Source organism: Etheostoma spectabile, chromosome 14, assembly GCF_008692095.1.
Source record: "Etheostoma spectabile isolate EspeVRDwgs_2016 chromosome 14, UIUC_Espe_1.0, whole genome shotgun sequence".
Classification (NCBI taxonomy): Eukaryota; Metazoa; Chordata; class Actinopteri; order Perciformes; family Percidae; genus Etheostoma; species Etheostoma spectabile.
The window spans coordinates 23,086,492-23,100,682 of NC_045746.1; the positions used below are offsets into that span (position 1 = coordinate 23,086,492).

The 14,191-nt window shown below is 40.6% G+C and overlaps 2 protein-coding genes across 6 annotated transcripts in view; one reads left to right on the forward strand and one right to left on the reverse strand.

Moving 5' to 3' along the window:
- chtopa (chromatin target of PRMT1a) overlaps positions 1 to 575 on the reverse strand; it is a 19,859-nt gene extending 19,284 nt beyond the window's left edge. Inside the window, exon 1 of the mRNA XM_032536298.1 lies at positions 568 to 575. The gene's annotated coding sequence lies outside the window, so the exon portion shown is untranslated. The remainder of the gene's footprint in view (positions 1 to 567) is intronic.
- Positions 1 to 14,191, forward strand: part of smad10a (SMAD family member 10a) — a 39,038-nt gene that overhangs the window by 2,524 nt on the left and 22,323 nt on the right. For 4 of the 5 annotated variants that reach the window (XM_032536289.1, XM_032536292.1, XM_032536291.1 and 1 more), the window contains exon 2: positions 7,555 to 7,630. The exons of the other annotated variant lie outside the window; for it this stretch is intronic. In XM_032536289.1, the coding sequence (XP_032392180.1) occupies positions 7,555 to 7,630 (76 nt within the window). The remainder of the gene's footprint in view (positions 1 to 7,554; positions 7,631 to 14,191) is intronic. 5 annotated transcript variants of the gene reach the window in all.

Genomic DNA, 14,191 nt, shown 5'->3' on the forward strand with positions numbered 1-14,191 from the left:
GGATACCCAGGGCTCGGTTTACACCTTTACTATTTCTAGCCACTGGGGCACCATAGGCAGGCTGGGGGGACTTATATTAATGTTAAAAAACCTCATAAAGTGAAATTTTCATGCCATGGGACCTTTAAGTGATCTCCCTGTGCAGTATATTTGGTTGTAAAAGTTAATACAGTACAATACAGTAATACATTACAACTTAGAGAAAGCAGCGATGTTTAAATGAGATGCATGAATGTTACATGTGTGTTAGGCTGTAATCTCCAAAGTCAAGTGTTTAAGTACATTCATTCACATACTGTACTCTACAGTTTTGAAGCACTCAACTCTTTTTATTTTATGCTGCATTAAACTTATATTACATTTCAGATGTAATATTGTACTTTTTTCTTTTTCCTTCGTTCCTTTTAATTTCCGTCAAAACTTGGGAACCCAGATGATACGTTTGAGAGTAATTGTAAATCATCCAATGTCACAGAAAGAATAATACTCAGTAACCATAATTCTTGCTTAGCTTGCTTTTTGCCACACAACATAATTTTGTCATTGATTACATGCCACTTACAACACAGTAAATGTTGTGGGTAGTTGTACCTAGTAGTCGTGAGCAAGTGGAAAAACACTCAAGGTGAGTCCGAGATGACATTGATAAGATGGGATATTTATCGTTAACCCCAAGTAAAGCCAACGAGGCAAAATAGTGATACAGAAATTAACTGAATCAAGGCAAGCAAAACAAAACACTTTCACAAAATAAAAAGAAGTGACGTGAGAGTCAAAAAGATCACATTATAAAAAACTCACTGTTTCCTACTGACCTAAAGACAAGTCATTACTGGGGGCATCCAACGGACTTACGCCCTACTCACTCAGGTTTTCCCATTGACTGTATATTTGTTAATAATAATTTAATATTAAGGTCTATGGATTTTCCTCATGCTCTCTCTGTCACAAGAAAACGCAACTGCCAGACTATATAGGCCTGAAGCCCACCCCTCAAATTGGAACATACCAACTCTACAATGCAGGGGTGGCTCAGGTAAAAGCTCCATACAGCCAAAATGAACATAACTATCAAACTAACTATTAAATTAAACTGTTTGCATACCGTCATTTTACTGTTAACAAACAATTAAATTATAATTAATAAAATATTAGTAGTGTTGTAAATTAACAGTTCATTGTTACACATTATATTCCTCTTATACTAAATTAGGCATCGAGTAATGATTACAAAAATGTTTGTAAACCTTTAAGAAACCATTTTTAAAACATCCAGAAACATCGATAGATGGACTACATATTCCTAACACGTTGTTGAGGGTTGCTAATTGGTTTGTAAACTTCTACAGTGTCTGGATGGTTATTGTAAAATTGCAGCAGATGACTATAATAGTTAATAAATACTTTGTAAAACCTCTGTAAACACTATTTAGATATATAGTTAATACTTTGTCAGTGGTTATTATTTAGCAGTAAGTCTATAAACAGTGTCTAGATGGTTTTTGCCACTCTGAGCTGATGTCACATCTTCCAATTTCGTGGTGTGTTTTTCACCTGCTGCACTAAGTTATAACAATTTCTAAAGTTTGTATTGTTTAATTTGTCAAATATGTCATAATTTAGCCATGGGCTTAATGGGTACCTTAGCTCTCAATATTTTATATATTATTTGTTTGTCTCCACTCCTATCCTGCAGTATGGCCTGTAAATTTAAATAGGTGTTGCCAGCATTTTTACTGTGAAAAACAAGGAAAGAAAAAGCTAAACTTAAAAAAAAATTCTTCTTTAGAATATAGCCAGAAAACTATTTAGAAAAAAAATCTTAAAGCAGCAAGCAGTGCTGAATGGCCCTAGTCCCTCCCCGCATGCTGGGGCTACCGGCGCATTAGTACAGCTGTGGATTTCCTAACCGTCTGACCCTGCGCTCAAGAGATGGATATGGTTTCTAGGTCGAGTGCGTGGCAGTGGAAACAAAGTATTGCAAAATTTGTAACATGTACTCTGTCCACTATGTGGCGCTAGAGAACACAAACTAATTCTACCTCATGTTGTATATTGTGTAATTCAATTAAATGTGTAGACCACAACATGTGCATTTCATGTAAATTGGATGATCTTTGTCAATTATGGCTGATTTCCTGTTGTCAGTAGATGCCGCTGTGACTAAATATGGGCAAGTATGTGTCTTCTGGCCAGTACTCTTATCCAGCATATGAAATGTGGGGCAGATTGGACTACATAAAGTCAAGTTACAACAGCTTCCTGTGTCACGGCAAAACATGCAAATTGCCCGCCTCGCAACGGCAACACGTTTAATGTTATTACAAAGGCTTTGCAAATTTGGCATCCTGAAAGTCTTGACATGCTGCTAATCCACTTCGAGAAGGATCTGTTGAGTTTTCTAAGAGGGGTTTTAAAAAGTTCCATACATATAAAGTGCCTAAAAATAGCATGTTCTCACATGACTTTTGACATCATCGTTCAAGATATCAACTATTTCTTTGTAATTTAATACCAACCAAATAGGAAATGTATTCCTTTTAGTCACTATGACCACTACTGTGGTCAGAAACATTGTGCCAAAATTATGGATGGACAATATGGATTTTTTTGTGCCGATGACCGATACGGGCTGCCAATTTTTCTGAGCAGATATTTTGAGCCAATATTGCTTTTACTTCCTCATTTTACATCATTAAAATACACAATGATGATAACAAATGTTACAAGTCTAAATTTAAAAAGGAAAATTTATTGAACTTAAAAAATACAACATTTAAGAAATAGTAAAAACAGGTGGGGTAGAACAAGTAAGAACAAGTTATTTGAACAATTTTTCGTCTTTGCCTTTTCCGCTCCCATGCTTGCCAATATAGTGCAGATGTTGCAGCGAGCCTTACTCGGAGTAGAATGTGTAAAAAGCTGCCACACTGGATTTGTTTTCGGAATCTGCTCTGCAATTTCTTTTGAAAGAATAAACAAAAACACAGATCAGTGTCACTGCAATCATCTTACATTAATTTCACCCAAATTATGTGTGCTATGTGCAACATATGGATGGCTGCACTGCATATAGTTAACTGTGCAAGGGTAAAAGGCTTTCATCAACATCTACAACACAGGCTTGATGATGGTCCGCAACCTCCTGCCAGAGGGGAGGGGTTTAACCCTTGTGTTGTCTTCCCAACAAAATTGAAAATCAACACTTTTGTTGACACTTTTTAATTGATGTTTTGTAACTTTTTCTTATGATTTTCTCCCCTTTTTCAACACTTGACTCTTTTTTTCAATGTTTGCCACTTTTGTGACTTATTCACTTTAGTTTTACAGTTATTTGGGGAATTTATGGTCAATAAACCTAATTTATAGGAAATTATACCTAATGTTTGAGTTAGAAAAGCAGAAATTAGGAATTATGTAAAGGAATGTATGTTGATGAATAATCCCAGACTGGAATATGTCAACTTTTACTCAATACTATTTCAAAAACACTTCAATTTGTTTTGCAAATGCTATAAAATTGCAGACACCCCAAAATTAATGAAAGTAGAGATTTGTACTTGCCAAAGAGTGTTGTGTGGAATCAGTCATGTTATTTTGTTACATTGATATGGGAAAACGGGTCAATTTGACCTGAAGACAATATAAGGGTTAAAAAATGTGTCTCCAGGGTGACAGGGGTCGGCCACAATCTATCCTGCCAGGGTTCTGGAGGCATACAGGTCCTGGAGAGATGGTAGATTGCAGCCAATCACCTCCTCAGCAGAGCGAATGATCAGCTGCAGTCTGGCCCGTCCTTGGCGGTGGCAGCAGCGTACCAGATGGTAATTCTTCAGCTGCTGCAGAAAGTACTTCCTCTTTTTGGCTTTTTTGATGAAGTAGCTGATGTTCAGCTCCCACTTGAGGTCCTGGGAGATGATGGAGCCCAGGAAGACTTCACAGTGTTTAGGCCCAGTGGGGCTGCGTCCTTCCGGAAATCCACAACCATCTTCACTGTCCTTAGAGCTTTTAGGTCCAAGTTGTTCTAACTGCATCAGGTCACCAGATGGCCAATCTCCCACCTGTAGACGGACTCATCTCCACCAAAGATGAGTCCAATGAAGGTGGTGTCGTTGGCAAACTTTAGGAACCTGATGGACTGGTGACTGGAAGTGCAGCTGTTGGTATACAGGGAGAAGAGCAGATAGGAAAGGATGCAGCCTTGAGGAGAACTAATGCTGATGGTCTTTGAGTCTGAGGCACGTTTCTCCAATTTCAAGTGCTGCTTCCTGTCCGACTGGAAGTCTGTGATCCACCTGCAGGTGGAGTTAGGCACGTGCAGCTGAGACAGCTTGTCTGCTTTCTACAGCAGAGGATAGTGTTGAAGGCTGAACTAAAGTCCTAAAACAGGATCCTGGCGTAGGTTCCTAAGGTTCCAGGTGAAAGTAAGTATCACTGTGGAACGGCCATATTGGATTACTGATGGAAACTGACGATGTGCATTTGCCCTATAGGATTACGTTGCAGCTTGTTTTTGTGGCAGCTGGTTACAGTGTTGCTTAATACGTGAGCAATTACAAAGATTTTTGGTCACTTTGGTCACTTAGACAATAGTGTATGGGAAAATATTGTCCATGTGGAAAAATACTGAAATGACCCTTTAATTATCATGGAAGACTAAGAGAACTTATAACAATTCACATTTGATGAACTGAAATAATTCCCTTTTTCTATTTTTGATATGTTTTGTTATGTTACCAATTTCCATTTTGATATGTTACGATATGAAAATCTTGTCAGATACTGATAGCGAATAATATTATTGCAGTTATGGCTGATAACCAATACAGACCAATGACAATATGATCTGTATGAAATAAGTTTCTATTATTTTTTTGTCCATACTTTAAAAAAACATAATCCCATAAATCATGAATTTTCCACATTGTTTTTTCTCAACAAGTTACAGGGCTCCATAAAAAAATATTATTAGTTATTAGTTATTTCAGTCAGGACCAGTTTGTCAAGAATAAATTCATTCATCTGCAATTTGTATTTGGGGGAATGGCTCTGTTCTGGGGCCTCCCCGCATTTCCACATGCATACATGGAAAGCACGAGGCCTCTTTGCCTCTCCATGTGCATACATGGAAAGCCTTAAGCTGGGAGAGCAGCAGTGAAGGATCCCCGAAGGGTACAGAACAGAGCAGCATCAATGACAGAGACACAACATTGATTAAGTCAGACAACAAAAATTTAAAAGGAGGAGCTGGGGTGGAAGTGGGTTGCAAGCGCTAGCAGAGATATGCAGCATGGTAGGCTGGAAAAAGCAGTTTAAATAGAGTGCGCTATTTGGAACTCCAATCAAAAGAAGGAATCAGCTGAGCCATCAGCTGGTGTGCTGTCAGCTCTGAGCTAAGATAATAGCTGAGCTTGACTCTGTGGCCTGCCAGAATTTACGCTATGCTTCATTTCAGTCAGGGACCACTTTGTCAAAATAGATTTATTCATCTGCTATTTGTATTTGGCGGTATGGCTCTGTTCTTGGGCCTCCCCGCACAACAGTTGAATCCCGCTTATTATTGTATAAATAACACGACAGCTTGTGTCAGGTTAATTATTTTTTTATTTTAGTAATTAATAATATAGCAATAAGATGGGGAAAATGTTCTCTGAGTGGCCAATTGACGCAAGTCAACCCCATATTTAAAAAATCCCAACTTTACAGCAGAAATAAACATGTTTACAGCTCGGTACAAAAACATCCCTGATGTGAGTCGAGTGCAGATTTGAATCGTGCACTTTGCGACAAGTGAAGATGTGAGTTGCGCTGTCACTTTGCAACAAGATGTATCACTTTGCAACAAGTAGCATACAAGATGTCAATTTTTATTGTAATGTCAATACAACAAAAATAGACCTACTTAAGTTAAGTTTGTTCACTGCTGGCTACAAGCTAGCAATCAAACACAACAATGGCTGTCAGTTGAATGGTATTTTGCACTAATGTTAGCAACCTAACAATCATAGATAGCTAAAACGTTTTTGAAAAATGCTAGCTTAGCTACAAGCTTGCAATCAAACACAACAAAGTTTGTCACTTGAATGGCATTTTGAGCTAATGTTAGCAATCAGACAATCATCCCAGCAGCTAACATGTTTTTGAAATGATTTCCATCTTCTGTTATTATGTGTAATGAGAAAAGTTGATTATTTCATGGATTTCACAAATTTCAGTATGACACGTTATGCTGTAAACTGTTTAAATCTCAGCATGCACGACTCAAATCTGTACTCAACTCGCATTCGGGAGTGACAACCGTTTTGGTTTCTAGAGCTAATTTCAACCTTTATGACAACTGTATTAAGCCTCATAGCCTACTGTTAAGATATTTCTGTATAAAAACCTACATTTGTAATGTATTTAAGTATCCTGAATGTGTCATGCATTCGTGTCGTGCATTTGTAGATAAGCAAACTGCTGGAAAATTGCTTTTTAATTCAGCCTTATTTGATGTTGACATATTGTTTGAATGAACAGGAGTGGCCAATGTGGTACCTACATATATATATATATGTGTGTGTGTGTGTGTGTGTGTGTGTGTAGTGAGACATAATGGGACAATTCCACTTCCAACCTGCAGGGGGACCGAAGCAGGAAAAGTTATCTAGTGTTACTTTAACAGACCGCGAAGTGGATCACATATTTGCGGATGCATAAATGAAGAAGACACGTTGTGCATAATTATGGAAGTATGATGAAGTACTCAATATAATAGTAGCAACAACTGTCCATGAATAATTGTAAAAAGAATGGTCACAATGTTAAAATAGTAACAGTACTTAACCAACAGCACAATGAATACCTGAAAAGAAAAGCACCAGAATTAACCAAGCCTGGCTGTTAGCCTAGCCTGGAGCAGGCTAGCTGCACAGAATAAATCTCCATGGTAACTTAGGTGCCAATGCTTTCATAAAACCAAGTCAAGACTAAATGTTTGGAAACTGGAAAAATACTGGCTTAATCTGCTATCTAGGTTTTTTTTTAAGTCCTGTGATGTGCATAACCATGCAGTTAATTACTGGTTAATGCTCATAGCAAGTACCATTACTTTTGATGATTTAAGATAGGATATGATAAGAAGATAAGAAAACCTTTATTTGTCCCACAGTGGGGACATTTTTTTCAATGTGACGATTGCAAAATAGAGACATTACACTTTACTTGAAGGTATCGACATAAGAGTGACATGACATTGTCACAAACGTGTCATAAAACATTATAAACAAATCATATACGTTTACGACATAACGCTTTTTTTAGTAAGTGTCGTTCGGTTTTATCATGACAAGTTAGGGTTAGGGTTAGGGTTCATGTGTCATGACTGTGTCATGTGTTCATGACAGTAAAGTGTTACTACATATTATTATTATGATTATCATTATTATTGCTATGATATTACAACTTTGACTTTAGTAAAGGACCTAATACTTCTTCTACCGCTGATAATCTCTAATAACTGTTTTCACACTTAACTTCATCCACTAATTCCTGGTCTCCCCGCTCTGCTAACAGGGACTGATTCAGAGCTTGGACATCATGATGCCAGTGAACTTTCTGGTCATTCATTGGCTGACCAACTTAATACCAGGTAAGGAAGGCAGCAAACATGTATGACATCAATACCTGGGGGCTATTTTTCAAAAGCATAATTCATAAATCCAGGACAACTGATAAAGCGAGGCCTGACCTAGTCTAGTCAGTGCATCCTAGCTATCTGCGTTTCACGGTGGCCAAGCCAGGCTAAGGAGCTGTGGCTAGGTCATGCCAGGAGGAAGTAATTTGGATAGTTTGGAGCAGTAGTTTGGTATTGTTATTGTATTGTATTGTGTTGCCACGCCTTTTCTCATTGTTTTGTTACAGCGGCTGTGTTTCTTTCTATACATATAGACTGTGTTTATGTGTATTCTATAAAGATGCACCGATTACAATTTTTAGGCTGATTCCAATTTCCGATTTTTCATTGAGTCTGACCAGCCGATACCAATTTTAGCCAATTCTGATTAGATTTTTTCTAACCAATTCACAGCACACACAAATATTTATTTTCTATCTTTTCTTTAATAGAAAATTGTATATTTTGCATAGAACATAGCACAGTTTTTGAATAGATAATCAATCACTATAAAATATAACTATATAGATTACCCCTGGTGTGGGAAATTCACACTCATCTAAAGTGCAATGTTATTAATGGAAGAACCATTTCCTTCTTTTCACATCCAATATCCAACAACAAAAATGTGATAAATTTAGCAAACTAAACTTCTTTAGGCTTATGTTTGAAAACAGGGAAAACAGGTAATGGCAATAAAATAATATAAATGACAAATAAAAATCAAATAAATATAGCCTTGCAATAGGCCTATAATGATATTTCTCAAAACACACACAGGCCTGTTTGAACATCAACAGTAATGCCACCTGAAAACAGCGTGTAGTTCACTTTTGGCAAGTTTGCTTTATTTGTCATTGTGCATAAATATAAAGAATACCGTTGCTGTCAACAGGCTTATCCGCTAACGTTAGCTACCGATGGTTACCTCTGAACAATCCAGCAAATAGGCGGTACCCTAGGTGTTTTACCTGAAACAGATGATTTAACGTCACTTTTCATTTTACACACAGTTTAGCAACAAAACTAAACACTTAGGGAAGATTACTACGTTTTAATGTTGGTTTTGGTACGGTATGCATCCCCCTAACCTGAAAAGTGTTTTAAACAGTAATGTCAATACAGCGTGTCGGAGGAATACAGCGTCTCTCTTTTTTTTTTAAATGCAGCATCTCCTACTGAGGCCAGCGAGGTGTCAGTGGCAGAGGCTGGGCCGGATTAACCTTTAGGGCAACTGGTCACTGTTTTTTTTTAAAATATCTATTGGCCGATTTATCAGCATATTGGATTTTTAAATAACCAATTATTTGTATCAGTCTTAAAAATCCTTTGTCAGTCGGGCTCTATTACAAACCCAGTCCTCACTTTCCTAACTATGCATATTTTTGCAACCCGTTCAATCAAAATATTATCATAAATCAGATCAAAAAGTTGTCTGTAGCTTTCTGCAGAGCGAGCGAGGACGAGCTAGTAAACCGTGGTAAAGTTGGTTTTATATTGGAAGATCAAACTCCATAATAGATTTTTTGAATGTGTCTAATAGCCAAGGTCCAATATAAAACCAACTTAACTCAACCAAGATTAATTGGAAATAGTTATGTTAAACATTTGTGCATCTTTTCTGTCTCTTGAATGCACTTTATAAATGCGGAGACTATTGTAAATACATCCATCTCCACTGAGCCATGCAGAAGCCTGATTTGTTAATGTGGAAGTATAGGCTATATGCTCTTGATGATAGCGACTTTGTAATTGTTTGTTGGGGGGGTCTTAAGTCTTGTTGCCCAGGGCACAGGAAATTGTTAATCTGGGTTTGGGCAGAGGGATTGCAGCGTTTGCTTTTTGTCTTATCTGGGGTCTGATAAACAGTAAATTCATCAAAGTCTGTGTGCCCAACGCTATTTTCCGATAAACTGTAGTGAAATACTGTCATATTTCACAGGACTCACATGAGTGCGGTTTTCATGTTCCAGTTCTTCAGGCTCAGAGGGGAGAGAGAGGCTGACTGTTCGCCTGAGCTCAGTAGAGTACACGGCTGTACAGAGCCGTGTATAATTACAACTTTATGATCATAAACATAAACAGCCGATTGAGCGGCAGTGTGGCGCTGCAACAGGCCTATACCAGACACCCTGCATGTGCACGTGTGGTGCCGATGTTGCGCAATGCAAATCATGCGGCGAACAAATGAATAATGTCATAAAATCAGCATATGTCAGACTGACCGGCAGGTTGCCGGTCATGGCAGATGACGTGAAAATTGGCCAATTCCGGTCACCAGCCAGTCAATCGGTGCATCTCTAGTATCAAATCATAATAGACACTTTACAGATAGAGTAGTTCTAAACCACACCACTGTTTACAAAGACCCAACAATTTCCCACGAGCAAGCATTTGGAGCGACAGTGTTGAGGAAAAACTACCTTTTAGGCAGAAAACTCAGACAGACCCAGGTTCTTTGTGGCCTGGACACAGACACTGATACAGAGAGAGAGAAGATCAGTGTGTCAAAGGAAGTCCCCCGGGAGTCTTAAGTTATAGCAGCATAGCTATGAGCTGGTCCAAGGCAAACCTTGGCCAGCCCTAAAATGGTTGGCAGATGAATCGGACATATATGTGGTTTCTACGTATATGTGGACAAAGAACAGAAAGACACTGAAAAACCTGGACTCTGAAATCCAGAAACTATAAAGAGAGTTAAGTAAGGATGTAACATTACACTGAACTGTGTCCTCTTATCAAAAGGGCAACTGAAATAGTGTTTTATCTTAAATAACAAAAAATAACTAAAAAATTTAAGATTAAAGAAAAGCTTGTTTATTGCTAAGGCCATATGGTTCAGTTTAAATTCTTCCTCCATATCGCTGCGGAGGAGGGTCTGGCTAGTCAACACAGCATCCCTGGATGAAAAACGTGCTCTGGTTTATTGGCATTTCTTTGAACCAATCATAATTGTCTTGGGCGGTGCTTAGTGCTGGATGGAGCAACGGTGCCTCTGCAAAATAGCCTCGGGAAGGAAGTTTTGGTGGAATGTGTTTACAATCAAATGAAAATTTGATAGTTGTCTCAGTTTCCTGAAATAGAAAACAAAAATTGTGTGCTAAGAATGCCAAATAAAATTATACCATATATATATATATATATATATATATATATACACTCACCGGCCACTTTATTAGGTACCCCATGCTAGTAACGGGTTGGACCCCCTTTTGCCTTCAGAACTGCCTCAATTCTTCGTGGCATAGATTCAACAAGGTGCTGGAAGCATTCCTCAGGGAGTTTGGTCCATATTGACATGATGGCATCACACAGTTGCCGCAGATTTGTCGGCTGCACATCCATGATGCGAATCTCCCGTACCACCACATCCCAATGATGCTCGATTGAGATCTGGTGACTGTGGAGGCCATTTGAGTACAGCGAACTCAGTGTCGTTCAAGAACCAGTCTGTGATGATTCCAGCTTTATGACATGGCGCATTATCCTGCTGAAGTAGCCATCAGAATTTGGGTACATTATGGTCATAAAGGGATGGACATGGTCAGCAACAACTCATTAGGCTTTGGCGTTGCAACGATGCTCAATTGGTACCAGGGGCCCAAAGAGTGCCAAGAAATATTCCCCACACCATGACACCACCACCACCACCTGAACCGTTGATACAAGGCAGGATGGATCCTGCTTTCATGTTGTAACGCCAAATTCTGACCCTACCTCCGCCTGTCGCAGCAGAAATCGAGACTCACCAGACAGGCAACGTTTTTCCAATCTTCTATTGTCCATTTTCGATGAGCTTGTGCAAATTGTAGTCTCAGTTTCCTGTTCTTAGCTGAAAGGAGTGGCACCCGATGTGGTCTTCTGCTGCTGTAGCCCATCTGCCTCAAAGTTCGACGTACTGTGCGTTCAGAGATGCTCTTCTGCCCACCTTGGTTGTAACGTGGTTATTTGAGTCACTGTTGCCCTTCTATCAGCTCGAACCAGTCTGGCCATTCTCCTCTGACCTCTGGCATCAACAAGGCATTTCCCCCACAGAACTGCCGCTCACTGGATGTTTTTTCTTTTCGGACCATTCTCTGTAAACCCTAGAGATGGTTGTGCGAAATCCAGTAGATTAGCAGTTTCTGAAATACTCAGACCAGCCCTTCTGGCACCACAATCATGCCATGTTCAAAGTCACTCAAATTACCTTTCTTCCCCATACTGATGCTCGGTTTGAACTGCAGAGATTTCTCTTGCCCATGTCTACATGCCTAAATGCACTGAGTTGCCGCCATGTAGTTGGCTGCTTAAAATTATGTGTAACGAGCATTTGACAGGTGTACCTAATAAAGTGGCCGGTGAGTGTACATACTGGCAGCAAGTTCAACATGTTGCTGCTGTGGTTAGCGCAGTGACAACAGGACAGTAGCCTAACTTAGATCTATAGTGGTGGCATACAATTATTAAATTGCATCCCACCGACATAGCTTGTCTGCTTCTGGTGTGGGAAAGGGCACTCCTGAACTGTCACCACAAAACCTGAACCCTATAATCAGGGAACAAGTGTGTGTGTGTGTGTGTGTGTGTGTGTGTGTGTGTGTGTGTGTGTGTGTGTGTGTGTTGTGTGTGTGTGTGGTTGTGTGGTGTGTGTGTGTGTGGTGTGTGTGTGTGTGTGTGTGTGTGTGTGTGTGTGTGTGTGTGTGTGTGTGTGTGTCACCACAGTGCCTCTGTGTGCTCTGGGTGCCTGACATCACAGACTCACTTTAGCGATTTTACACACCAAAACTATATAAAAACTTAATTCTTTGTGATGTGTGGAGTATTAGGAGTATTAAGAGATATTGTTAAAAAGTACTGCAATTATTTAATGTTATTTGATGTTATCTTGGAATTCTACATCCATTGGCAACAGTTACATCTGTCTGCTTGCGCTCCATGGGTGGGAAATGTGATGGTGTCACAGCGCTGATGAAATATTGTACGCCAGGGTGTTTGGCGGACCCAAAAATTAGATGCGGAAACTGAGGATAGTTACAATGATTTAATGATAAACTCAAAAATGCACAAAAACCAAAGAAGTCCAGGAAACAAGCAGGCAAAAACGGGTAATCAAAATATAAAGTCCAAGTAAAAACAGAAAAGAAGAACACAAACACGAACCAGGAAGACTAACAAAACAGCTATCCACACAGGAGACAAACACACACAGTAACACTGCAATGATCTGACAACGGACAAGGGGAACACAAAGACTAAAAACAGAGGGTAACAAGGTAATAAAAGGCAGGTGACACAAGGGAAAAAGACAGCAAATCCAGGCTAAGAAATTAAGACAGGAAAACAGACTACCACAATAAGACAAGACAAACACACCCAAACCACAACAGTACCCCACCCCAAGGGACAGATCCCAGATGTCCAAAACAAAGCAAGCAGAAACAACCTAGTCAGGGCGAGGGGGCCCGGAGGAGGGACGACCCAACAGTCAAAACAAAAACAAGTCCAAAAAAACAGTCCAAGGAGGGCGGCAAAGCTTAGGAGGAGGAAAAGCAAAACGTCCATGGGGCCGTGGAACGGCGGGCACTAGGGAACAGGGGCAATGGCCACTCGGAAACTGGGGTCAGTAGACACTCGAGGACTCGAGTGCAGCGGCCAGCAGCGAAGACGGACCCTTCTGGTGCCCCTCAGGGGTGCCAAGCAGGGCGGCGTAGACAGTAGCACTCTGGAGATCAAGCCGGAAGGCGTAGATGGTACCCTTCTGGAGGTCGAGCACGACGGTGAAGGCGGCACCCCTCTGGAGGTTGAGCAGGACGATGAAGGCAGAATCCTTCTGGCGGCCGACAATGAAGGCAGAATCGCTCCGGTGGCCACACAGGACGGCGAGGGCTCTGAGGCGGCTAGTGGCGAGGGCAAAGCCTCTGGAAATGATGGCTGCAAAGGTGAATCCCTTCAGGAGGCCGTCTGCGAAGGCAAATCCCTCTGGCGGCCGAGCACAAAGGCAAATCTCTTCAGAAGGCTGTCTGCAAAGGCAATATCCCCTGGCGGCCCAAGCACGAAGGCGATATCCCTCTGGTGGCCGAGCATGAAGGCAATATCTCTCTGACAGCCTAGCACGAAGGCGATATCCCTCTGGTGGCCGAGCACGAAGGCGATATCCCTCTGGCGGTTGAGCACAAAAGCAGTATCCCCCTGGTGGCCTTTCTAAAGGCGGCATTCCTCTGGCGGCCGAGCACAAAGGCGATACCCCTCTGGAGGCCGTGGGTTCCTTGGTCAGCTCGGGGATACTGGTTAGCAGGAGCTTGGGTACAGGGTCAGAGGTGCCTGACCAGGGCAATGTCTCTGGTGTACCTGACCAAGGCAAAGTCTTAGGGGTCACGGTCAGCTGAGGCACTGGGAGACTGGTGAGCGCAGACATGGGGAGAACTGTCAGCGCAGACAAAATAACCCAAAAAATTAAATCCAAATGAAAACACAGGAACACTAACACAAACAAGGACAACAGCTATCCACACAGGAGACAAAACACACACAGTAACACTACAATGATCTGACAAC